General features: G+C 46.4%; 1 protein-coding gene across 4 annotated transcripts; it reads right to left on the minus strand.

The window, feature by feature from the left end:
• Window positions 1-12,296: 12,296 nt before the first annotated feature.
• Window positions 12,297-25,647, minus strand: hecw2b (HECT, C2 and WW domain containing E3 ubiquitin protein ligase 2b). 4 transcript variants are annotated; one of them, XM_028425732.1, is made up of 31 exons: window positions 25,289-25,647; window positions 21,611-22,606; window positions 20,238-20,345; window positions 20,042-20,136; window positions 19,896-19,971; window positions 19,642-19,811; window positions 19,429-19,571; window positions 19,114-19,214; window positions 18,267-19,006; window positions 18,071-18,200; window positions 17,845-17,997; window positions 17,653-17,754; window positions 17,422-17,572; window positions 17,230-17,333; window positions 17,028-17,152; window positions 16,751-16,936; window positions 16,498-16,650; window positions 16,317-16,407; window positions 16,144-16,240; window positions 15,956-16,039; window positions 15,766-15,875; window positions 15,558-15,678; window positions 15,359-15,472; window positions 15,127-15,279; window positions 14,963-15,061; window positions 14,761-14,890; window positions 14,530-14,676; window positions 14,330-14,444; window positions 14,160-14,245; window positions 13,970-14,082; window positions 12,297-13,773 (listed from the first exon to the last, which is right to left on the minus strand). In XM_028425732.1, exons 2-31 carry the CDS (start codon window positions 22,011-22,013, stop codon window positions 13,662-13,664), a joined length of 4,512 nt encoding a protein of 1,503 aa, XP_028281533.1. In that variant the 5' UTR covers window positions 22,014-22,606; window positions 25,289-25,647; the 3' UTR covers window positions 12,297-13,661. The 4 variants fall into 4 exon arrangements, with proteins under 4 accessions (XP_028281533.1, XP_028281525.1, XP_028281507.1 ...); XM_028425724.1 differs by having other exon boundaries at window positions 18,071-18,197; window positions 18,267-19,009; XM_028425706.1 differs by having other exon boundaries at window positions 18,267-19,009.
• Between the last annotated feature and the right edge of the window lie 118 nt (window positions 25,648-25,765).

The raw sequence follows: 25,765 nt of genomic DNA on the forward strand, positions 1-25,765 counted from the left end.
CCTACTGTCCTTCTCACCGATCCTTTAAACATGAAAACCCAAAAAACCTCCTGAACACTGACTGTGTTTTTATATATTTATTTATTTAGTCAAATGTCCACAGGATGTTGTTTTTGTTTGGCTTCATCAATCACACTTTTCATTTTTATACATATAAACAATATATAAAGACAGAGCTGTGGTCATCCCCACGCTGACCAGTAGAAGCCCACAGTTTCTTAGGACTGAGAACAAGAGCAGACATGAACATTATTTTTGTAGTCTTTAGGTTTGAACTGTTTGATTATATTAGCGGGTCAGGTAGTCCTGCAAACAGCAGCAGTGTCGGTGTACGACGTAGCTCCGTTCCCACACAGTAGCTGTTTGTGGACTCGTATTCCAGCTAGCCGGCTAGTCGCTAGTTACTGCACCAAGTTACAGAATCCAGGATAGGTTCTTCAGACAGAACTTCTATCAGAATCCGAATCAGAATTCCTTTATTTATCCCCGAGAGGAAATTCTTTCTGTTACAGACAAATAGTATCAAAGATAAATTGAAATATATAATAAATATCTAAATACCTAGACAGCATTTAAATCCCTGAGTTGTGTCTAAAGAAGAAGAAGAAACATATTTACGTTTGAATAAAAACTTTTACACAGTAAAGAGCCTGACATGAACGTACTAGTATGAATGTACAGTGTCTGAGTGACTGTCACAGTTCAGAGTTCAGTAGTTTGATGGAGACAGGCAGGAATGACTTCCTGTGTCTCTCAGTGGTGCATCATGGGAGTCGGAGTCTGTTGCTGAACGAGCTCCTACAGTACAGCAGTCTTTTATGATTTGTCTGTGGTTGCGTCACAGTGCCACCACAGCAATTTCATATTTTTAGTAATAATGACACTGTCAAAAAAAACAATTAGAGATGTTTCATTAAATATTATCCTTCTTCCTTCTGCTTGTAATTATTTTAGTTTTACCTTGATTTACTCAGACATTGTACTAGTACCTCGGCATCAGGTGGTCCTGCACAAACCAAGTAGACAAGACCGACAGAAAATAAATAAATAAATAAATAAATACCCCCCTTCTTCTCTCCAGCCCTTCTGGACTTCGGATCTTCTGCCTTCGCTCTTCAAGGGCACAAAGCACTCCCTTAACCACCTGAGGCACTCACTCAGGCATCTGGACCCTACCTCAGTGAACCTTATCGAGGAACGCTCTTCTGGATCCTTTCGTTCATCTTCCCAGGTTCTTGATTAAGAAGAAGTGGACAATATCTGGTCTCAAAATTACAATGAATTCTAACAGTGAAGAAGCAAATTCTGAGTCACACAAACAGAGATCTCTGTGGTTGCCCGGCATCAAGGCAGGAGAACAACTTGCTCCTCCTTTACAAACACCTTTTATCCTATCTCAAAACCATAAAATGACATGTGCTCCCTTACTCCAGCCCAGCTCAGCTGATATTTAGTTTACCTTATTTGGTAATGGTTAAACCTAAGAGTCAGGAGAAAACAGAAAGGAAATAGCAGGGGGTCCCCTTTTGTCAATCGTAAACCTAAGTTGAAGATAAGTTCTCCACGAATATGATCACTGTCCCATACAAGTGACTGTATGACGCCCCATAAAAGCTTACACCTCTTCCCCCATGTAAGTTCACTTTAAGTCCTAAAATCTCATAGGTTGTGGATCAGATTTGGAGGTGACCAGGAAGACAAACTCACAGGAGGGTGGGTCGTAAAATGGGGTCGTGGAGATGAACACATCCTTTCTGTCAAGATCTGGATTTACGACCTTAGCCTGATATCAACCAGAGCTTTCTCCAAAGAGCAGAAAACAATTAACAGAGGAAATGAATTACAAAAGTCAAAATGAAAACTTCCTGTTAGGGACACACTTCTAGATATGTGGACCCACACCACATAACAACATCATGCAAAATAAAATCTTTCACCTAACAACTCCCCCTTTTGAGCTCATTTAAGAGCTCACAACAGAGCCTCCTCATCCTCATCTCCCTCAGGCACCTCTGCTGCTAGCAAAGCCATTTGATATGGATGATATACACCTATAACCTTCTTCTCAACAGCTGATACAATTAATCTATTACACAAACGCATGCAAGGTATGCAACAACATCCATGTGTAATCAAAACAGCTATAAAAACTGTAAGAGAAGTCATTACAGAAATGATTAAAGCTTTCCAGGGACCAAACCACTTATTCAGCCAGCCAGTTAATTCTGTCGACATTTTTATTAGGAGTCACTGGAAAAAGAGCAGAGAGAATAGGAATGTTCAGCCAATTTGAATTCATCTGGAACGCCTCTTGGAACCCCTATTGCATCTATGTAGGTGGGGCTGCCTAAAGATAAGTCCAAGTGACTTGCGTAACGCTTTGTGATGACATGTCGCCGCCGTTGGAGCCAACGCCGCATTTCCTTGTTGTTGGGATGGTGCCCTGGTAGCTTTCTCACCTACTATCTGCAATGGAGACATCAATCTAACCATAGAACATAAACCCCTTCCGTCTACTCGTAGAGAAACAGATGAGGCCCCTCACAGTAATAATATAAATCCGCCCTGGCTTTTGATCCTAAAACCGAGGTATTACGTTACACCACGGTCTCACAACATGATTCCTGTACCTGTCATGTTGAAACATTTGTAATTACCATTACCCTTCCATGGCCTGAAGGGTCCAGTTTTAGTTTGCTCACTAACTGGCGGAAATAAAGAAGACAATGTGGTACAATTTGGTGGAGAGACTTCACGAGTCATTGCCATAATACAACCAAATCCCCATGCATCATCTGGATACAATGGGGCGGGTTCAGTGTACAAGTGGGGTCGCGCTGATGCACAGGCAACACAATCTGACATATTTTGCTCCCTAACCTGTTTCACCATCCATCTGAGACAAATATTATCATCCTCATAACTGTAATCCATAATCTGGTCTATATTTATGTTTACTTAGCACCTCATATCTCCATATTTGTATCCATGTATCATATATTGTGCTCATACTGTGTACTGTACTCCGATCTGGATTATAGTGACACTTATACTCTGTACTAACTACATTTAAACAACAGACATTTCAGACCCACACTCAGACAGGGCTGAGCCACCTACCGCACGTTGCTCTGCTTCCCTCTAGTGATCATATTTTCACATTGCAACTGAGAGGGCAGAACAGCACCCCTCTTTTCTCAAGCCCTATTGGACGTCAGACCTTCACCCATTTCACTTTGTGTTGAAAAGTGTAAACTGAGACATAAGTATCAGACATTACATATATACATATGTGTTAACATAAATAATAAACCACAGACAAGTACCACCACTCAGCAATAAAGAGCTTTCTCCTTATTATGAAGACATGTATGTGTTACAACTATCATTATTGTCTGTATTATTCACAATGTGTGCAATATAATCACATGATTCACACTGTCTTTGATCAGAAGTCATCATTTAGGTGGAACATACGAAAACACTCAGCTGGTCCCTGTGTCTTTATCAGCACAAATCAAGGTGCTGCTTCAAAAGCTCAGTGATTTTCTTTAGGGGTGCCCAAACATGCATGCCACTGTAGTGCATATTACATATTACCACAAACTGGACTGGGGTAAGAACGTGCACGCTGTTTACAGGAAGGGCCAGAGTCGCCTCTGAGGCAGCTGAGGTCCTTCAACATCTGCAGGACGATGCTGAGGATGTTCCATGAGTCTGTGGTGGCCAGCGCCATTATGTATGCTGTTGTCTGTCAGACTCAACAGACTTATCAGGAAGGTGGCCATGTTGTGGGAGACAGAGGTGTCTGAGAGGAGGACGCTGTCCAAAGTAAAGACCATACTGGACTGTCCCTGTACTGACCAGCTACAGGAGCTCGTTCTGCGACAGACTCCGACTCCCATGATGCACCACCGAGAGACACAGGAAGTCATTCCTGCCCGTCTCCATCAAACCACTGAACTCTGAACTGTAACAGTCACTCAGACACTGACCGGGTGACGTTACCATGGAGACGACAAACACCAAAAGAGGAGAAAAAAAGAGGCGGGGCTAAATAATGACATCAAAGGCTCTACTGATGTCATATTATATGATGTCATAAAACACTTTGTATTTGGGCTCATCTGCTACACTAACCCAGAAACAAATGGAGAACAACAGTTGGAAGTGTAGCACGATTATGCGGAGACTCAGGACTGGTCTGCTGCACCAATCAGGACCATCAAAGGAGGACATTCTAAAACAGCTCACAGAGATCACCGATGAAAATCAGCACCTCAGAGAAACTGTGGAAGAGCTGCAGGCCTACAAAGCTACGCAGATGTATGTGCAGACGATGAAGGTGTGTGATGATCCGACCTGTAAAGTTGGACTTCGGCACGGCCACTCAGAAAAGAAGAAGCACAATACTCTGCTAGGTGACCTCCTTAATAACGTCCCAGTGGAGCCGAGGGTTTCAGGGTTTATGATCTGGACCAAAAAGCAGGACAACGAGGAGTCGGCGGAACAAACTGTCGGAGAAGGAAGCAGACATCGTCAGTGTGACAAATGCAGTATACACTCTGCAAGATGATCTGGACCAGGCCAACCAGGCTGTCCTGGAAAAAGACAGTCTGATTGACAAACTGGTGGAGGAGAAGTCTTCCCTGATGGCTGAAAACACAGATCTCCACAAACAAGTGAAGCAGAGCGAAGCCAGGCCCAGACAGAAGGAGGTCCAAAAGGATGGGGGGCGCAAAAGCTGAACCCCACACAGAGAAGGACCCCCCTCAAGCCCCCACTGTCTAGAAGGAAGCCAACAAAGGCTATATATGTTTATACGCACACGTTATATATATATATATATATATATATATATATATTCATATATTCAATATACAAGAAGGGACAGTCGCCTGTATCTCCTAAGGAGACTCAGGTCCTTTAATGCTGCACATGTTTTACCACTCGGTGGTCTATGGAAAAAAAGTCTCAGTAAATTCTCAGATTTAAGTCAACCTTCAGAAGTAGCCCTAATATATATGTATATATATACACGTATACACGTACATATATATATATATATATATATATATGTATATATATACACGTATACACGTACATATATATATATATATATATATATATGTATATATATACACGTATACACGTACATATATATATATATATATATATATATGTATATATATATATATATACGTACATATATATATATATATGTATATATATATATATATATATATATACGTACATATATATATATGTATATATATATATATACGTACATATATATACGTACATATATATATATATACGTACATATATATATATACGTATATATATATATGTATATATATATATATACAGTGGGGAAAAAAAAAGTATTTAGTCAGCCACCAATTGTGCAAGTTCTCCCACTTAAAAAGATGAGAGAGGCCTGTAATTTTCATCATATGTATACCTGAACTATGAGAGACAAAATAAGAAAAGAAAATGTAGAAAATCACATTGTAGGATTTTTAATGAATTAATTGGTAAATTCCTCAGTAAAAGAAGTATTTGGTCACCTACAAACAAGCAAGATTTCTGGCTCTCACAGACCTGTAACTTTTTCTTTAAGAGGCTCCTCTGTCCTCCACTCGTTACCTGTATTAATGGCATCTGTTTGGAGTCGTTATCAGTATAAAAGACACCTGTCCACAACCTCAAACAGTCACACTCCAAACTCCACTATGGCCAAGACCAAAGAGCTGTCAAAGGACACCAGAAACAAAATTGTAGACCTGCACCAGGCTGGGAAGACTGAATCTGCAATAGGTAAGCAGCTTGGTGTGAAGAAATCAACTGTGGGAGCAATTATTAGAAAATGGAAGACATACAAGACCACTGATAATCTCCCTCGATCTGGGGCTCCACGCAAGATCTCACCCCGTGGGGTCAAAATGATCACCAGAACTGTGAGCAAAAATCCCAGAACCACACGGGGGGACCTAGTGAATGACCTCCGGAGAGCTGGGACCAAAGTAACAAAAGCTACCATCAGTAACACACTGCGCCGCCAGGGACTCAAATCCTGCAGTGCCAGACGTGTCCCCCTGCTTAAACCAGTACATATCCAGGCCCGTTTGAAGTTTGCTAGAGAGCATTTGGATGATCCAGAAGAGGATTGGGAGAATGTCATATGGTCAGATGAAACCAAAATAGAACTTTTTGGTAAAAACTCAACTTGTCGTGTTTGGAGGAGAAAGAATGCTGAGTTGCATCCGTACCTACTGTGAAGCATGGGGGTGGAAACATCATGCTTTGGGGCTGTTTTTCTGCAAAGGGACCTGGACGACTGATCTGTGTAAATGAAAGAATGAATGGGGCCATGTATCGTGAGATTTTGAGTGAAAACCTCCTTCCATCAGCAAGGGCATTGAAGATGAAACGTGGCTGGGTCTTTCAACATGACAATGATCACAAACACACCGCCCGGGCAACAAAGGAGTGGCTTCGTAAGAAGCATTTCAAGGTCCTGGAGTGGCCTAGCCAGTCTCCAGATCTCAACCCCATAGAAAATCTTTGGAGGGAGTTGAAAGTCCGTGTTACCCAGCGTCAGCCCCAAAACATTACTGCTCTAGAGGAGATCTGCATGGAGGAATGGGCCAAAATACCAGCAAAAGTGTGTGAAAACCTTGTGAAGACTTACAGAAAACGTTTGACCTCTGTCATTGCCAACAAAGGGTATATAACAAAGTATTGAGATGACATTTTGTTATTGACCAAATACTTATTTTCCACCATAATTTGCAAATAAATTCTTTAAAAATCCTACAATGTGATTTTCTGGATTTTTGTTTCTCATTTTGTCTCTCATAGTTGAGGTATACCTGTGATGAAAATTACAGGGCTCTCTCATCTTTTTAAATAGGAGAACTTGCACAATTGGTGGCTGACTAAATACTTTTTTTCCCCACTGTATGTACGTATATATGTACATATATATATATATATATACATATACATATGTACGTATACACGTATATATATATATATGTACATATATATATATATATATATATATATATATATACACGTATACACGTATATATATATATGTACATATATACGTACATATATATATATATGTACATATATACGTACATATATATATATATATATATGTACATATATACGTACATATATGTATATATATATATATATATATATATATATATATATATAGCTGTATATATAAAATAAAAGTTCGACGTTCGATCACCACAATCTAAACAAACATAAAAATTCTCCTGTTCATTAAATATGTTGCGTTGATCACTTTGTCACGGTAACCCATTATAAATAACGTTACTCCTCCGCTTTGCTAGCCCAAGCTAAGAAGCTAACACGTCGGCTAGTTTAGAGCTCAGCTCTGGTTTAGAGGCTATGCTAGCTTATGCAAATAACATCAAAGGCTCCCACAGAAGCTTTTGTGTACGTGGTACACGTAGGGGGCGGGGCTAAATAATGACATCAAAGGCTCTACTGATGTCATATCATATGATGTCATAAAACACTTTGTATTTGGGCTCATCGGCTACACTAACAAAGAAACAAATGGAGAACTGGAAGTGGAGCAGGATTGTGCAGAGACTCAGGACTGGTCTGCTGCACCAGTCAGGACCATCAAAGGAGGACATTCTGAAACAGCTCACAGAGGTCACCGATGAAAATCAGCACCTCAGAGAAACTGTGGAAGAGCTGCGGGCCTACAAAGCTCTGCAGATGTATGTGCAGACGAAGGTGTGTGATGATCCGATCTGTAAAATTGGAATTCAGCATGGCCACTCAGGAAAGAAGAAGCAGACTAATATGCTCAGCGAGCCTCAGATGTCCGAGACGGAGCAAAAAGAGGCAGAAAAGAAGCTGCAGAAAGAAGAAAAAAAAGAAAAGAAGGAACATTCTTTCTTTTCTTCTTTGTCCTGCTCTCCCTTTTCTGAGGAGAGGGAGAAACGGAAAAACAAGGAGTGCAAAGAAAGAGAGAAATGGGAAAAGAAAGGACATGAGGCGAGAAAGAACGAAAGAGAGAAACCTACAAGGCATATAAAAGATATGCAGAAACCAACACTGTTAGAGAAGGAAGAAGACATCATCAGTCTGACAAATGATGATCTGCTAGATGACCTGAAGCTGGCCATCCAGGCTGTCCTGGAAAGAGACACGCGGATCTTCAACCTGGAGGAGGAGAAGTCTTCCCTGAAAGGGGAAAGAGAGAAACTTGAAAACGACATAGAAGACCTGCAGAACAAACTGTCAGAGAAGGAAGAAAACATCATCAGTCTGACAAATGATGCATACAGTCTGTTTAAAAAGCTGCAGGATGCCATGCAGGCTGTGCAGGAAAGTGAAGAAAAGATCATCAGTCTGTTAGAAGAATTATCCGCTCTGGATGAGGAACTGGAGGAGGTCAAGGAGGATGTCCAGGAAAGAGACACTAAGATCCTCGAGCTGTCGGAGGACAGATACGACCTGGCGGACACACTGTCAAAGAGGGACGCAGACATCATGATCCTGAGTCATGCAGTAATCACTCTGCATGGTGAACTGGAGCATGCCAACCAGGCTGTCCAGGGAAGACAGGTCTCAACCTGGCGGAGGAGAACTCTGATGTCTGATGGCTGAAAACACAGATCTCCACAAATCAATCTATCTATCTATCTATCTATCTATCTATCTATCTATCTATCTATCTATCTATCTATCTATCTATCTATCTATCTATCTATCTATCTATCTATCTATCTATCTATCTATCTATCTGTCTGTCTGTCTGTCTGTCTTTATTTTATTGTATTTTTTTACAATAAAGCAAAGTCAAAATGTTAATATGTTGAAATTCAGCAGTGTTTTGTATCAGATATATATATATATATATGATACAAAACACTGCTGAATTTCAACATATTAACATGTAACATTCAACATATTAACATGTAACATGTAACATGTATCAGATATATATATATATATATATATATCTGATACAAAACACTGCTGGTGTTTATATATATATATACGGTATATATATATATATATATACCGTAGATATATGTATCTCAGAAATCAGGTGTATTATCATTATATAATCTATACATATATATATGAGTGTATACACAAGTGTGTGTGTATATACATGTGTTTGTATGTATAATGTGTATATACTTATATATATATAATGTGTGTATAAATATCTATATATATCTAAATATACATATATAGCTCAGTGGTATACCAGTGTGGACATTGGGCAAGGTCCACATGCTACTAACAGTACTAGTAGTAGTAGTAGTAGTACTACCGCCTACCCGGTAGTAGCCCGGGTCACCAAGGTCCGCGTCAGATGTTAGAGGACCAGGGCAACCTGATAAGAAATGGGCTTATGGAACAATGGAACAAGAACGAGACACTCTTGGATGAGAGATGACAACAGGGAACTGTTGGAATGCTACTACAGTAACAGTACAGTACAGTGAGTAACCCCAGCATTAGGGGTCTACATGAAGCGGATGTGGGACCTATGGAAACTTCGAAACCCACCATCTACACTACAGCCAAAACATCTAGTGGCTCAGTGTACAGCCGCAAACGACAACTGCTATCACAACTAGAGATTGATGAAATACAACACAAATGCTACGGCAAGGGGGAGCCAGGACACAAGGTCAAGGGGGAAACAACAACAACATCTTCACCCGAGATTGAGTACCGAGCCCGAATAGTAAGCCCCCACCTGCTCAACACAGCAACTGACCTGAGAGAGAAGATCATGGACAAGATGGACACCTGGAACCTGTGAGAGTGAAGTACTCTCTGAAAGTCTACTAGAGGATGTGAATGCAGACTACAAACTACTACAAACAATCCCTACTGTGACCATCACTGAGACCAACAAGCTAATGTACACCACAGCAACAGTGATCCTTGAGATGCTTGGCCACAAAATACAACACATCAAGGACCAGTGTCCTTCTACTACAGAGAAGGGGAATGTAATCAGGTAAGGAATTCAGCAGACTGTTCATAAAAGAAGCCCTGGAGACTGCTAAACAACAGTGGAACCATCAAGGCTAGAGACTGAACAATACTGAAAGAATATATGGAAGAGAGGAATCACATAACACCAATGCCCAGTGGCTAGCAGACCTGAAAGCAGACCACCACAACCTCCCTGAACAGGAACCAGTAACCATTACAACAGCAGATATCCGAGAGAGGGTTTCAAGCATAAAGAACTGGACAGCACCAGGGCCTGACATGATCCACACCTACTGGCTGAAGAAGCTAACTGGCCTCCATGAGCACCTTGCAGCCCATATAAACCAGTTGCTAGTAGATGGGACTCACTCAGAGTGGCCAACTTAAGGCAGGACAGTCCTGATCCTGAAGGACCCCCCAAAAGGCAGCAGTCCCATCCAACTACCGGCCAATAACCTGCCTCTGCACAACATGGAAGCTCCTGTCAGGCATCAAAGGCTAAGATGAGTAAGCACATGGTTCAATACATGAGCAGGGCCCAGAAAGCAATAGGTAAGGACACCAGGGGAGCAAAACATCAACTACTGGTGGATAAAGCAGTCACTCGGGACTGTAAGACCAGACAGACCAACCTGTGCACTGCCTCAACTCAACTCAATGGGGCTGTGGAAAACAACCATAGTGGCCAACCTCAAGCCAATTGTACAAGTCTCCATCAAGTGCAGCATCTACCAAGGAGATGCTCTGTCCCCGCTGCTGTTCTGCATAGGCCTGAACCCCCTCAGCCAGTTCATCACCAAGACTGGCCTTGGTTACCTATGAAATGGAGCAACCATTAGCCACCTCCTGTACATGGATGACATCAAGCTGTATGCCAAGAGTGAGCGAGACATCGACTCACTGACCCATTCCACCAGGATATACAGCAACGACATTGGAATGTCATTCGGACTGGACAAGTGTGGTCGAATGATAACAAAGAGAGGGAAGGTTGTCAAGACTCAGGAAGCTCTTCACAATGCATGGAGGCCTTCACCCTAAGTCCAGCATCCTGAGGCTGTACACTAAGAGGAAGGAAGGAGGCCGGGGGCTGGTGAGCATCAGAGCCACCATCCAAGATGAAACAGCAAAAATCCAGAAGTACATCAGGAAGATGGCCCCAAGCGATAGAATACTTAGTGAATACCTCAGGCAACAAAAGCCCGACACAGAGGAAGAGGAGCAAGAACCATCATGGCAGGACAAGCCCCTCCACGGAATGTACCACCGACAGATACAGGAAGTGGCTGACATCGAGCACGATAGAGGCTAGGATCTACCACACCAGACATGACCCCAGATGCAGACTGTGCAAAGACGCCCCTGAGACAATCCAGCACATAACAGCAGGGTGTAAGATGCTAGCAGTGGCAGGCATAGTGTACAGGAACATCTGTCCCAAGGTCAAGATGGGACACACCTCCAAAAGTGATTGAGAATGACCAAGCTAAGATCCTGTGGGACTTCCAGATACAGACCGACAAAATGGTGATGGCTAACCAACCGGACCACTAGTAGTAGTGGACAAACAGCAGAGGAAAGCCGTAGTAGTAGATGTAGCAAATCCCAAGTGATGGCAACATACGGAAGAAGGAACATAAGAAACTGGAGAAATACCAAGGGCTTAAAGAAGAGCTAGAAAAGATGTGGAAGGTGAAGGTAACAGTGGTCCCCGTTGTAATTGGAACCCTCGGGGCTGTGACCCCCAAACTTGGAGAGTGGCTCCAACAGATCCCAGGAACAACGTCAGAACTCTCAGTCCAGAACAGCGCAGGGCTAGGAACAGCTAAGATACTATGAAGAACCCTCAAACTCCCACGCCTCTGGTAGAGGACACGAGATTGAGGAAGACACACACACCACCCAGGAAGGGGTGAGAAGGGAATTTTTCATCTATCTATCTATCTATCTATCTATCTATCTATCTATCTATCTATCTATCTATCTATCTATCTATCTCTCTCTACATATCTATATACATATATCTATATATCTCTCTCTATATATATATAGAGAGAGAGAGATATCTCTATATATACACACTCGTATACTCATATACACACTCTGAAATCAAGTGTATTATCATTATATAATGATATACACTTCATATACACTATCATTATATAATGATAATACACTTGATTTCTGAGGACAGTTGAATCAGTCCATACAATTACTGTCAGCACACCATAACCATTAATAACAAAAACAGCCCCGTGTAGAGAGATGGCATTTTATTTCAGAGGAGGAGTGCTGACAAACATTCATATTTAAAAGTGAGGTGGACTGTACAGAGAGTGGCAGCAGGTCAGGCTGCAGACTTTGGTACATAGAGTGAGGGCAAATACTTTTATTTTATTGTATTTTTTTTTTTTTTTTTTTACAATAAAGCAAAGTCAAAATGATCATATGTTGAAATTCAGCAGTGTTTTGTATCAGTGGCCTTCAACGTGTACACAAAGTGAGGCCTGCAGGTTGAAGGCATGCTTACATTCATAGTGCAGAGGTGAAAAAAGGTCATTTATTCATTCATTTAGGAGTGACAGCATGTGTATATGTGATGATCAATATTATCAATATTACCTATAAAGAGCAGAGAACATTCCTGCCGGGTGCCGTGTCTGAGCAGAGGTCAATTCAGAGCTTTGATCTGAATGGGAGGAAAATTAAAATAAATTAAATGATCACGGTGTCTAACAATATAAAGAACAGTCCTACTGTGTGTTCACCGTGGGTCCAATAAATAAACAGTAGCTGCATTAGTGTCAAAGAACTCTAATGTCCAAACATGTATAAAATGATCATACCAGTATGTCTCATATTCTTTTCACCTAGCTGATGTGCGAGTGCAAATCCAGAGAGACGTATAAATACCCAGCACAGACATGACGTCTGTACTGCAAACATGAACATGGAGAGAGGAGGCAGCCTGTCGCACAAACTCATCATTCGTGGAGTTTTTTTTTTTTTACACAGGAAATGTAGACAAAAGTTTAGAAAATAGAGCCGACTTTGACCATATAAAGGAAATGGACACTGGAACTTCTTGTCATGATTGTAGCCAATTATTCAGCGTCGGGGTAGAAAAATCTCCATCAGAAAGTTACATTCAGATCCCAGCGCGTCACGGCCGCGTGGTGAAAATACTGTAACAACAATAGCAAAATGAGCTGTGGGTCCAGTCCTCTGAAAAATCCCACAAAACACACAAAACCTTAAAGGTCTCCAGAAGAAAAACGAAGCAGAGCAGTGGTTACATCAGGCCACAGAGAGGAAGAGGCTCACAGCTCCTCTGAGCTCCATCCAAACACAGCTGAAGGCAGTGGCTGCTTCTGTCTGATTGGTCCCGTCCTGGCGGTTCTGATCATGGTCCCAAAGGCAGTGCGGGTTTCAAACTGTCACATCACACACAGGTGAATGCGTGCATTACTAAGCAGGTGCAAAAAAATGTGCAGGTGTCTGTACACAGGACATCACCCTCCCACCCCCCCACCCCACTGGTCCCTCTAAATCCAGCTAAAAAAATCAGGAAGTCCACTTTCTGCCATCCTTCTTCTGTCAGATGAACAGATGAAGTGTAGCTGCAGACAGGCGGACGAGCATCACTCCAGCCCGAAGGTGCTTGTCTCCTCCACAGCAGTCAGCATCTTCTCATACAGCATGGAGAAAGACGGGTACGGGGGCAGGTCCAGCCGGTTGAAACAGGTGTGAGCTCTGCAGGAACACACAAAAACCCCCCGTTACACAACATGTGAGTCATCTGCTCCACAGCACAGTCAGCTCTCCTGCCATGTAGCATGGTAGACCAGGTCCAGGTCTATGTTTAACTTGTCATGTTTGCTTATTATTAATATCATCATCATCATCATCATCATGGACATAAACAGAAGCACATCTCCGTCCCGTTTACCGAGGCAGCGAAGTGATTTTCCCCCACTTCTCCACACAGAACCGGCGCGGCCCGTTGCTTCCTCGCAGAGATGCGAAGCCCTCGTAGGGGATGCTGGACGTGCCTGTCACAAACTGACCAATCAGAGCAATTAGTAAATCGAATCAATCAGATAATGGATCAGAGTCTCTCTGACGCAAACAGTCCATACTTGCAGGAGCCGCAGCCTCTGCTCATTGTTGAACCTCTCCACAGCCGCCCAGAACCACCGGATGACAATGTGGTTGTCATGGTAACCTAAACACACACACACACACACACACACACGATGTGTAATGACACCGTTTTGCAGGATCAAACCTCATCACCGCGCTGTGCTACCTCCTCTGTACTCTGTGTTGTTCCTCCAGTCTGATAAATCGATCTCTGCTGTGCCGGCGATCACCAGCTCCAGCTCCCTGGCGTCAAACACAGACACCAACCGAGCATCCACCACCTGGAAAAACACACATTACCTGTGCTATAAAGTCTGTCTCTGTACAGATGGAAACACTCGTGCTTCACTCTCTCAGGACCAGCACCTCACAAAAACCTCGGACCAGACTCTCAGTCTGCTGCACCACCCCTCTTTCTATCCTCCACTTCACCATCCGCTCAATGTACTCCTTCTTGTTCTTCTCTGAGACGGGGATGTTGGCTCCACCCGGCTTCAGCTCCCTCTCTGTTATCTGCAGACACACACAAAATGAAGGCTGAAGGGTCTGAAACATGGGAACAATGAACCCTGCACACACACACACACAGAGTCAGACCTGCCCAAAGACTTCCTCATTGACAGTGAAGGTGAGGTCCAGCATGTCTTCTATGTCGTTGTCCTTCATCCACTGCAGAGACTGGTGGAACTCCTCATCCAGATACTCCAGGTCGCTCAGGTCACACGGACTGCACGGCAGGAAACAAGACTCAGTATGTGCACAGAACCATAAGCGTGCAGTGCATCGTGGGTAAACATACATGCGCAGCAGGCCTTTGTAGAAGGGTCTGGTGAAGAAGGCATCCAGCAGGTACTGGTGGATCAGAGCCAGACCCAGAATGCGACCACTGAACCGGAACCTGAACACAAACGTAAGACTTTACACATCTGAACCGTGTCTGTGTGTGTGTGTCATAAAACTCACCATTCATGGTGATTGTCTACAAAGGCAGACATGGGGCTGATCTGCACGGTGTAGGTGTCGTTGGCAGAGTATTCAAACAGACCATAATAAGGGTTGAAGAGTTCTCTGGAAACCAAGAAAAAAAACTCTCTGGAGGGCCCGCTGTAGTCCAACCTGCAACACACACACACACACATTTAACACTCTGACATCATACATCTTCATGCATCCCTTCCCTCGCCCCCTCTCTCACCCCTCCTCCCCAACAAAGCTGACGTAAAGCTTGCTGCGCTGCAGGTCTTTGCGGGAGTAGCACATGATCTGGTTGAAGGCGTCTTCCAGGAGGTGGTCGCGACGGACGATCAATCTGAGACACACAAACAAACCACATAACAGCCAGAACCGTGTTAACACGAAGACGGGGAAGCAACGTCAGCAGGGAGTCCACTTGCTTTAGCTTCCCCGGGCCTTGGCCGTAGCCTTTGGTCTCCAGCTTCCTGTAGAAGTTGCGCAGTTTGGCCTCAAAGTCTCTCTTGTAGGGGGCCGGCGCTCTGGCGTTGGCCCTCTGAGTTCCTGCAGACAGAGACGTACGGCTGGTTTTACTGTGCCTGTTCCATGTGTACAAGTCTGAACATGAATTACCAAAGTGTTGTGACCTACCAGGTGAGTTCTGCGGCGAGGAGACGGGTGAGCCCCGAGGTGACTGGCAGTAGCTGGGGTGGAGTAAGGCGTGAGGAGGCACGTAGGACATCACCTCGTCTTCAAACAGACTGCAGGGGACGCAGAGACAAAGACAGTCTTATCTATACGAGAGAGGATGGACACAGACAGAGATGGACGGATGTCTCACCTCAGCAGCATGACCAGATCAGCATCTCCTGACAGCCGGGCCAATCCTGACACTCCATCTGTGCGGATGAGCTGCACCTTGTCCCTGTTGTCACAGCAACACGTTTGTAGGGACTGAAACACTCCAACAGGATCTCATGTCCACAACAGTAGAGAAGAAGAAGTGCGTGTTGGTGTGTGTGTGTGTACCTGAGTGCTTGGTTCCGGCTGACCTCAGGTTGCCTCTCCTGCAAAATCTCAAAGATGTTTGGTTGTCGAAGAAATGCCACAATCTTGTCATTGTAAGCTGGAGAGGGCAGAAAAGCTGCAGGTTAGCATCAATAGTCCCTGAGGAGAGTGTGTGTGTGTCAGCATGTACTCACCCACTGGCACAACATCTTGGCACTGCCCCCTGTTGGCAGAGGTGAAGGTGCTGGAAGGTCGTGGCAGGACAGGAGGACCGGCTTCACCCGCCTGCAGACACAGGAGGAGGAGGGTTTTGACTGTGAACTGTCAGTCAGGACACACAGTGTGTGTGTGTGTGTGTCAGTGTATGAGCCTCACCAGTCGCCGTGGGCTGACCTCTCCGGCGCTGTGGCTGCGCTGGCGGGTCAGGTGTTGGCGGTGTGTCAGGAGGCTCGGGGGACGGCAGCTCTGCAGAGGCAGCCGGGGGTCGATGAAGGTGGTGGCACGGCAGTTATGATCCACAAAGAAAGGCTGCGTAGGAGCACAAACACACACACACACACACACACGACGTCACACGCAGCACGCCCTGCAGACAACAGGAGTCACATTGGGAGGGAGGGGGCCCCACCTTGCCGGTGTGGTCGTGCTTCATCTCCCAGCCTCTGGGCAGCTCCAGCTGTTTGTTAGCGAACATGTTGAGGAAGGCCACCAGGTCCCGGTTGTGCTGGTAGCGTTCAAAGTGGTGAGCGTCCCGCCGGACCTTACTGATCATATGCTTCAGACACGTGTTGGTGGTGAACATGCGGTAGGCACTCTGACAGGAGCAGGAAATGATGTCATGTTACACACGCAGACGTCTCTCAGTACAGAAATGTTCAAAGCGCCGACACACACAGCAGCCTTACAGGGTTAGAATGCAGCACAGTGAAGAAGTCGGGGCTGGTGAGGAACTTGGCGCTGGGGGACTGAAGCAGCAGGCTGAGCCGAGACCTGGAACTGGTCTGAGCCACGCTGTTGTCCCTACGCAGCTCTGTAACACACAGACATCGTCACAAACAGCACAAAGTGCAGGAGGAGGAGGAGGAGGAGGATGAAGGAGGGGGTTACCCTGGAAAGACGGGTGCATATCAGTCTCATCTGTTGGCAGCTCATTGGCTGGCTGCTCCTCCAGTCTACTGTCATTGGTTATCGTCCTGCGTATGCTCTGATACCTGAGAACAAAGAGCAGGACACATTTACCGGATTGTATTTATATCCAGAGGATCCTCACACTGTGTGTGTGTGTGTGTGTGTGCAGACCTGCGGTTTAGCTGCTCCATCTGCTGGATGGAGTTGGACCTCTGCAGCGTCTGGGGGGCGGGGGGAGCCGTGGGCCGCTGCCATGTGGTCGTTCTGTTCACGTGATCCACATAGAAGATCCGACTGTGGCTGTCAATGCGAGCCTCCCAGTCTGAGTCACACACACACACACACACTTTTAATACAGCATTCATTTTCTTTCTGTCTCTCTTCCATGTGTCGCACACTCACTGGGCGGCAGCGGCTCGTCCACTCTCTGGTAGCGGCTGGCGTCATGGCGCACAGACGGCAGGGAGCGAACAGACGGGTGCGGGCTGACCTGTGCTGCGGCACCTGTGTAAACACACACACACACTGAAAATGTGGCACAAACACACAAACGCTGACATGGTTTTAAGACAAAAAAAAGAAGCATCATCTCACCTGCCTCTCCCTCCGATGTCATGCCTTCTCTGGAGCCGCCCGCCTCTTGATTCTGGGCAGCGCCTCTGGCCGCCTGCATGGACCGCCTCCTCCACACCTCACCACCCTTCTCCTCTTGCTCCTCCAGCTGGTCCCGCCCCTCAGCTTGTGTCCCTGATATTCACAAGGACACAGTTCTTCAGACACAGCAGGTCGGTCCGGTTTACAGTCTGTGGACGTCACCTACCAGCTTCAGAAGACGCTGCTGCTCCTCCTGGTTCAGCCGCTGCTCCCACAGGGGCAGCAGCTTCACTGCTCGACGACTCTGCTCCTTCCTCCTCCGCCTTTGGAGCCACTTCTGTCCTGGAATCCACCTCCTGACCGGGAGGAAGACACTGAGCTCTCATGTTTGGTTCTTTGGTTATAAAAGCACTGATGCTCACCTGGATGGGTGAAAGAGGACCCAGTGAAGGACTACAGGACGCCTCCTGGATCGCCACCGCCCCGCTGCTCTGCTCCTGGCAGGTGCACTTCTCTACTGGTACCACAGCTGCTGATGCCTGAGATGAATCAGAAGCTGTAGAGGTTTCTGTGGCAACCTGTGCAGCATCAGCTGATGCACCTCCTGATTCACCTTCACCGGTCTGAGTACCAGCGGAGGGACACGCCTCCGCTGAGGCCCCCGCCTCCGCCTGCTGTGTCCCAGGCTCCGCTGCCGTCCTCGCTGTGTCTCTGCTCTGCTGAGTCTTTGCCTCCTGTGATTGGTGTCCCGCTGTCTCCTCGTCCTCATCAGAGTCGATGTGCAGCATGGCGCTGAGCCTCGTGTCCGTTGGGAAACTGGAGCGCAGCTTTGGCGAAGGGGCCGTCGGGGGTCGCTCCCCGGGGCTCCTGGGAGGTTCTATCGCATCCAGGTAGTCGTTGAGCGACTCCTGCCGGTGGGTGTGGCCGCCCAGAGCCACAGGAAGCAGGTCCTCCTCCCCTGTCTGCTCCCGCCACACGCTGTCGTCACCATAGTAACAAGCACCGTTAACAAACAAGGAGCCCTCGTCGGAGCCCGTGGGAGAGAGTCCACATGTGACACGGGACGATGAGGAGGGGTGAGGGAGGTCTTCATCATCAGAGGGACTGCCAGGGTCGCCATTTACCACGCCACTCAACATGGTTCCCACCGCATCAGTGGCGGCTTCTGACGAAGTGGAAGACTCATCATCATCATCATCAAACTCATACTGATCGACAAAACTAGCAACACAAACCAGACTCTGAACACACACACACACACACACACACCTTCCTGTCCGGTGGAGGTGATGTCCACTCTGAAGAGAAGCTGCCCGCTCACGTGGTCTGTAGGCAGGCGGCGGCACAGACTGTAGCTGACAGGCTGATCACTGAATAAGGACAGAACACACACACACAGAGGAGAGTTCACGTGCAGTTCCTCATGGATCAGTGTAGAACATGGTCCCCTCAGCTGTACATCGATGTCTAATCAATGCCTGAACAATGAGCTGATTCGGATGTATTGATTAGTATTGAATGTGTCAGATGTCCCTTATTAACCCTCTAAACCCCCAAAACACCTCACTACAGGGGTGGACTCACTCTGCTGTTGGTCCCTCCAGGAGTCTCTGCACAGGGATGATCAGCTGACCCAGGAAACGCTTGATGATTGGCCGACTCTTTGCAAACTTATCCTTCACCTCGATCTCCAGCACGTCCGTCATCAGAGCCACGAAGATGTATTTCTAAAAAAGAGCATAGTGATCAGACACGGATGCCCCTGTCTTAGCTGTGTGTGTGTGTGTGTGTGCTGACCTCCCCGTGCCACACAGGGTTGGTGGTGTTGGCTATGATGGAGGAGCGCCTCTCCTGGCCGTGGTGGGTGAACTTGGGGAGTCCACTCCTCTTCCCGGGTTGGATGGACATCTTCAGGTAGGGGTCAGGGTTAAAGAACATGCCCTTCTTCAGGCCCGCGGCCCGGATGTCTGACACACACAAAAAACCTGTGTGAGTGTTTTATTTTTTTATGATTTATTAACAGAAATCAAACACAATCGTGCCAAACTCACCCGACAGGGTGAAGCTGACCAGTTTCCGACAGTGCTCGTTCCTCGACGGATCCTCCACGAGGCCTTCACTGCTCGCCTGGGAAAAAAGTAAACTCGCTTCTAACTGACTGACTCCAACTGAGAGAAACAAGCACACACACACATACCGGTACTCCAGGGTTCTTGACAGTGATACAAGGTGTCGTTGCTCTTAATGCTCCACTTACACCGTGATAGTATTTAAAGCAGACCTTTGTCTCTGCTGTGGAGACACACACACACACACGATTAACAAAAATGTGTCTATACTAATAAAAGCACATGACTGCATAGAAAACACAGGAAGCTGTGCATTCCACTCACACTCCATGAAGTACGGCCCCACTTCCAGTTTCCACACAATCTGTCCACTCTGGGTCCCGTTCACACCGCGGTTCTTGGAGTCCCAGACGTTGGCGACACATGTTTCATCTGCAGACACACAAAAACTCACATCTTCATGAATGAGTTCCTTCCCCTGCTCTAAATGAAACATTTGGTTATATTTTCCAGTGGAACTGTACATCCCACACGGTGCATTCATTGACAATCTGAAGTCTGAGGTCTCGTTCTGTTGCTGCGTGCTGCTCTGTGGAGGTTCCTGAGGGACCTCCGGTCCCCTGCTCATCAATCACATCCTGTGTGTGCCATCAAACATTTATGTGCACCTTATGTGTAAAAGGATGACAAATGGCCTGCGTCCTAATGGATCAATGCCGATGTCTGTCAGCCACACACACAATCCAGCAGGCGGCCTCTGTCACAGCAAATTACTGTGAGCTTCTGTCAGAGGCAGCAGGGATTCCTCACACACACACACACATCTGACCTGAAAACCCTGCAGCCATCCAAACCTCACACACTCCTCCACCACACCAACAGACAAACCAACCTCCGACTGGAGTCAGGCCACACCACTGGGGAGAAGCAGCAGAGAAACCCTCCATGTTTGTGCCAGTCAACCCCCCTCACCCACTCCCTCCCTCTCAGTTACAGGAGTGTTTACAGGCACCATCACTCTCTCACAGTATCAGTAACCTGCATGCTGAGCTCCTGTTTTTCACCGAATGCTGCTCTTTCACACCTGAACCTGTGAACTGCAGGCGAGAACAAAACGCCATGTGACTGCTGATCCAGTGTGAGTCGCTAGCATAAGTTAGAAAATACTTTACTTTTGTAAAATATTCAAGAGTTACATGTTGCTTTGATAAAGATTTTGGTGCACAAGGTGCATTCAAGGACCACTGGCAGCAGGTTGGGGGTTCAGACGCCTGGATTACAGTGATGAGTGTAATATGAGAAGAAGCGTTCTTCACTGACTCAGCATCACTTTTCATCAGGATGCTCGTCTCCCTTTGTCTCACCATCCCTATCTCACACACACACAATCCATTAGGTAGATAATGCAGCGGCAGTGGGGCTGATGTCATGCTCCAACCTTGAGGAGACCAGTTACCATAACCTCTTCTGCTGCAGGGAGGACAACAGGGAAGTCAGCATCACAGCCCTGCTTTCAAAACCAGAAACTAATGTAGGACAGAGAGCCAGAATTCTCACTAAGTTTCAGGATTCACTTTTTTTCCCTGCAGTCCTAATCCCCTGTCACAGATAATCCCCCGCACGCAACCCTGCAACATGCTCTACTTTTCTGGACAACCAGAGTTTTGATTTTCCAGCAGGTGAGTTTCAGTCCTCACCTATGTGGTACAGGCCGATCCAGTCCGTGGCGTCCACCTCCTCTTTGATGTCCCAGGAGATGACCAGGTGGCCCTGTCCCAGAGTCAGTTGGTACGTGGACGCTGTCAGCGATGAGCGGCTCTCTGAGGTCACCAGGTCCGTGTCGCTGTTGGCCCGCTGGAGCCCCACCGGTGCTGCTTCTGGTTGGTTCTCTGTGGGCATGGTGGTGGAGGAGGAGCAGGACGCAGAGGCGGAGCCTCCGACCGCCCCCTGCGCGGACAGGCTGCGCAGGTTGTCTGGCCCGATCGTGTACGGACGGGTGTGCGGGGTGCGACGACGCACTGCCAGCAGGTGCTCCCGGGCGCTGCCATTAGGCGACGATGACGGGGACGAAGAAGAGGATGCGGTGGCAGCTGTCGCCATGGTGACAGCCGACGCAGAGGTGGTGGGGAAGAGAGGGGGTGAGAAGCGGGGAGGAGAGGAGGAGAGCTGCGGGACGTGATGATGGTGGTGGGATTGAGGATGAGGATGATGGTGGTGGTGGTGATGATGATGATGATGGTGATGATGATGATGAGGGGATGAGGAGGGAGAGGACGACTGGGGGCGGGGGCGAGGGGGGAGGACGGCGGTTGCAAGAGAGGGGCGAATGGTGGAAGTGAAGGAGGCGGGTCAAAAAAACAAAAACAAGTCCGGAAAGAGCGAGATGAAGAACAAAAAGTAAAGATGTCCGTGGTTCTACCAAAGTTCTACCAAACAGACCAGATTATTCTGTCCTCAAACATTCTGCAGCCCTGCTGACATTCCTTTGGGCAAGGCACCAGCTGCTGGTCATTCAGTGACATCTGACTCGAGGCCAGTAAAGTGTGTGTACTCCCATTATGAAATGAGAACAAGATGGAGGCAGGAAAGATGAAGAAAAGCAATCCGGGGATCCTTCTGCTCGTCTGTCCGAGGAGGAGGAGGAGGGATCCTTTGATCCACATGAAGGAGAGGGGTGGAGGGAGGGTGGAGACCTATAGGCAAGAGAGAGAGAGAGTAAGGTGAGTCACAGGGAGCTGGGTGATGTTCAAATATGATCTTACAGAGCAGGGTTATTTGGTGAATTTTGCACATGATGCATTCAAGGACCATCACAAGGTAAATCAATAAGACTGTTTGCACGTCAGCTGCAGTGAGTCACTGCACAAAACAAGACCTCAACGTCACCCCTTCTTCTTCCGGAATGGAAAAGAAATAAAACCAGATCCTGCTGACCTTTTTTAAAACTCACACACACACACAACCAAGGACACACACACACACACACACGCTTTGGTTACCATGGCGAGAGATAATGAACCACAAATGATGTCTTAGCTACACCAGTTTAGTCAGATTCTTGTTCTTTTTCTTCTTCTTCATTATGCAGTTAAGCAGGTGTGTATCACACACAAACACACACATATGTGTAGCACTCAGGGAGGTAAGAGTCCTTGATCCAGCAGCCAGATTAAAGCAGAGAATGGGGCGGGTGGGATTGGATGTTGACAGAATGCTGTCTCTAATCTGTGGCTTTGACACACAGCTTCAATCTGCATCTGCAGCGACATTTTCATCCAGCTGTCCAAAGACTTTCAACTAATCTGAATTATTCTGAGGATCAGATGCAAATTAGACGTTTCCTCTGTGATCAATATACATAAAGACAGGCGTTAGCATTATTAAACGTGACATTTTTAATACAATTAACACACAACCTTGCTGCTTTAGCATTAGCCTCACTGCTAGTTTGTGCAGCCAAGCTGTGACTTAGTCTCAACAAACAGCTGCTGTACCTCATGGTGCATTCAGGTACCACATATAACTACACTCCTTTGTTTTCTTCAAGGACATCAGTTGGAGACACCCCCCCCCCCCTCCTCCATTAGCAGGGACTCAATCACCCGCCCACCATTCAGAGTGACATCCACGCTCAGAGCTATTATTAGCCGCCCTGTGAAAACACCTCTGCATTCCACTCGCCCCTCTCTCTCCCCCAACCTCATACATACAGCTGTAAGATGACCTTTGACCTCATCCAGGGTTTTACATCCGAGCAGCTCACATTACACGCAAAGGCATCATCAAAAAAAAAAAGGGGAACATCACTTCACTTGGATCGCCTGTTTGTCCACGAGCATCTGCACAGAGCTGCAGTGTGCACTTTCCTCCACAGCAGAGACTAGATACACACAGAAACCAGGAGCTGACACCAACACACACATCAACACAGTGTATCTGATGTGATGATCAAAAGGCACATTCACAAGTGTTTCCTGTAGAAATGGAGGAGTGCTTCATACTGCTGCTGTCTTTGTATGTGGGGCAGGCACAGAGAGCACTTAATTATGCATAAGAGCAGCATGAAGCAGACTTTATACAAAAAAGAAAAACAAAGCAGTCAACATATCGGCCTGAATAGATCACAGACGTGAGACACAGTCGCTGCAGAAAGTCCAGAAAATGTGGCCTATTTGCCCAGATACCACTCCGTGGTGGTACACAGCAAAACAGGGCTGCTATTTAAAGGGCCCGACGTCGACATCTAAAATTACTGGTGGAGTAAAAACAGCCTTCTTAGACAGGACTGCCACAACACACACACACACACAGAATCCTGAAATAGCTGAGGCGTGATTGGAGAACAATGAGGCGGGCCTGTCAGAGGCGATGGCTTCCTGTCCCCATCACACACCCATCACATTCCTCTGTGCCAGCTTCAGAGGTCCAACTGAGACAAGCGGACCACCACACACACAATACACGGACTAAATAAAGCATAAACAACAAACTAAAAGCAGTCTGACCTGTTGTTGACACTGCTGCTTCCGGTACACAGCCTGACAAAGGCGCTGATTGGACCAAATACCTCTTTAATTCACCTAAACCTCTGGGACTGATCTGTAGTCTTTTAAATTATTGACTGATGTATAAAATGTAAATAATAATAACTTACTGATCACATTAATAAAAATGAAAGCTAGCCAACTATCTTATCTTGTCAAACTGACAACATTAGCGCAAAAGCGACTCGAACTTAGCCTGCTAGCCACACAGGTTTAATCCTGCACTGTTAGCTTGGTAGCTTTAGCATAAAGGTTATTTTTTTAGCAAACAATTCACTGACATTGACTCAGATGCTGATTATAAGTCTGATCGGGAAGTTTTTGCTACTCCTGTAAGCTAGCAAGCAGTTAGCAGGCAAGTTAGCACTACTGAGGCAACGCGCAGACGTCACTTCCGTTTGAGTTCCGTTTCTTTCAATATAAAACCGGAAGTCGTTCATCTAGGGGCCAGAATACACAATGAATACTATAAAATTCATGCACATTTAAACCTGACCCATTTACTGGGAGCAGTGTCTGAATGTGGCCTTTAACTGGAAGGAAGCAGGAGGCAGACTGGGATCAAATATCGGCTCCATATTAGCTCAAAATGGGTTTAATGCACCGGTGACGCTCCCTGTTAGAATGTTATTACCAAGACACACACACACACTAAGGCAGATCCTGAGAATACTTTCATCTGAACACACACAACAACACCCAGTAAGGAGGAAACAATAGATTCTGCTCTGACAGTGTGTGAGCAGGTGTGTGAGCCTCTCCTGGTATCAACACATGACGCTCCAGCACCATTATGTTGTGTTGTTGTTGTTTGTTTTATTTGTGGCTTACCTTGGCTGCAGACACTCACAGGCCGTTTACAACACCCACTTCACGGCTAAAAAAAAAAGCTCCAACCAGTCGCTCAATCACGGATGACGGACCTCCACGCGGCTCGAACACTGCCGAGCCTTCATCGGCTTCCCGGCGGGTATCCGCGGCTCCAGCGCCCGGGCGCAGCCCCCGCCGCCTTCCGGTGCTGTGGAACAAACACGGAGCCTCTCCGCACCTCTCCGCTCGGGCTTCAGGCTCCTCTCCGCTCCGCCGTTAGGTCAGGCTGGCTGAAAAAAAAAAAGACGCGTTCATGTCTTATTTATTTGGCTGCAGCACTTCACATCCGCCTCCCCGTTTCCGCTGCTCCACACGCATCATCCCCCCCCCCCCAAAAAAAAAAAATCCACGATCACGGGCTGAGACACCGCGGCGGATGTCACATATTTCCAGCAGAACCCACCAGGTCCGCAACTTTTCCGCTTGCAAGCCAGGCCT

This window comes from Parambassis ranga, chromosome 2 (genome assembly GCF_900634625.1).
Source record: "Parambassis ranga chromosome 2, fParRan2.1, whole genome shotgun sequence".
NCBI classification, from domain to species: domain Eukaryota; kingdom Metazoa; phylum Chordata; class Actinopteri; family Ambassidae; genus Parambassis; species Parambassis ranga.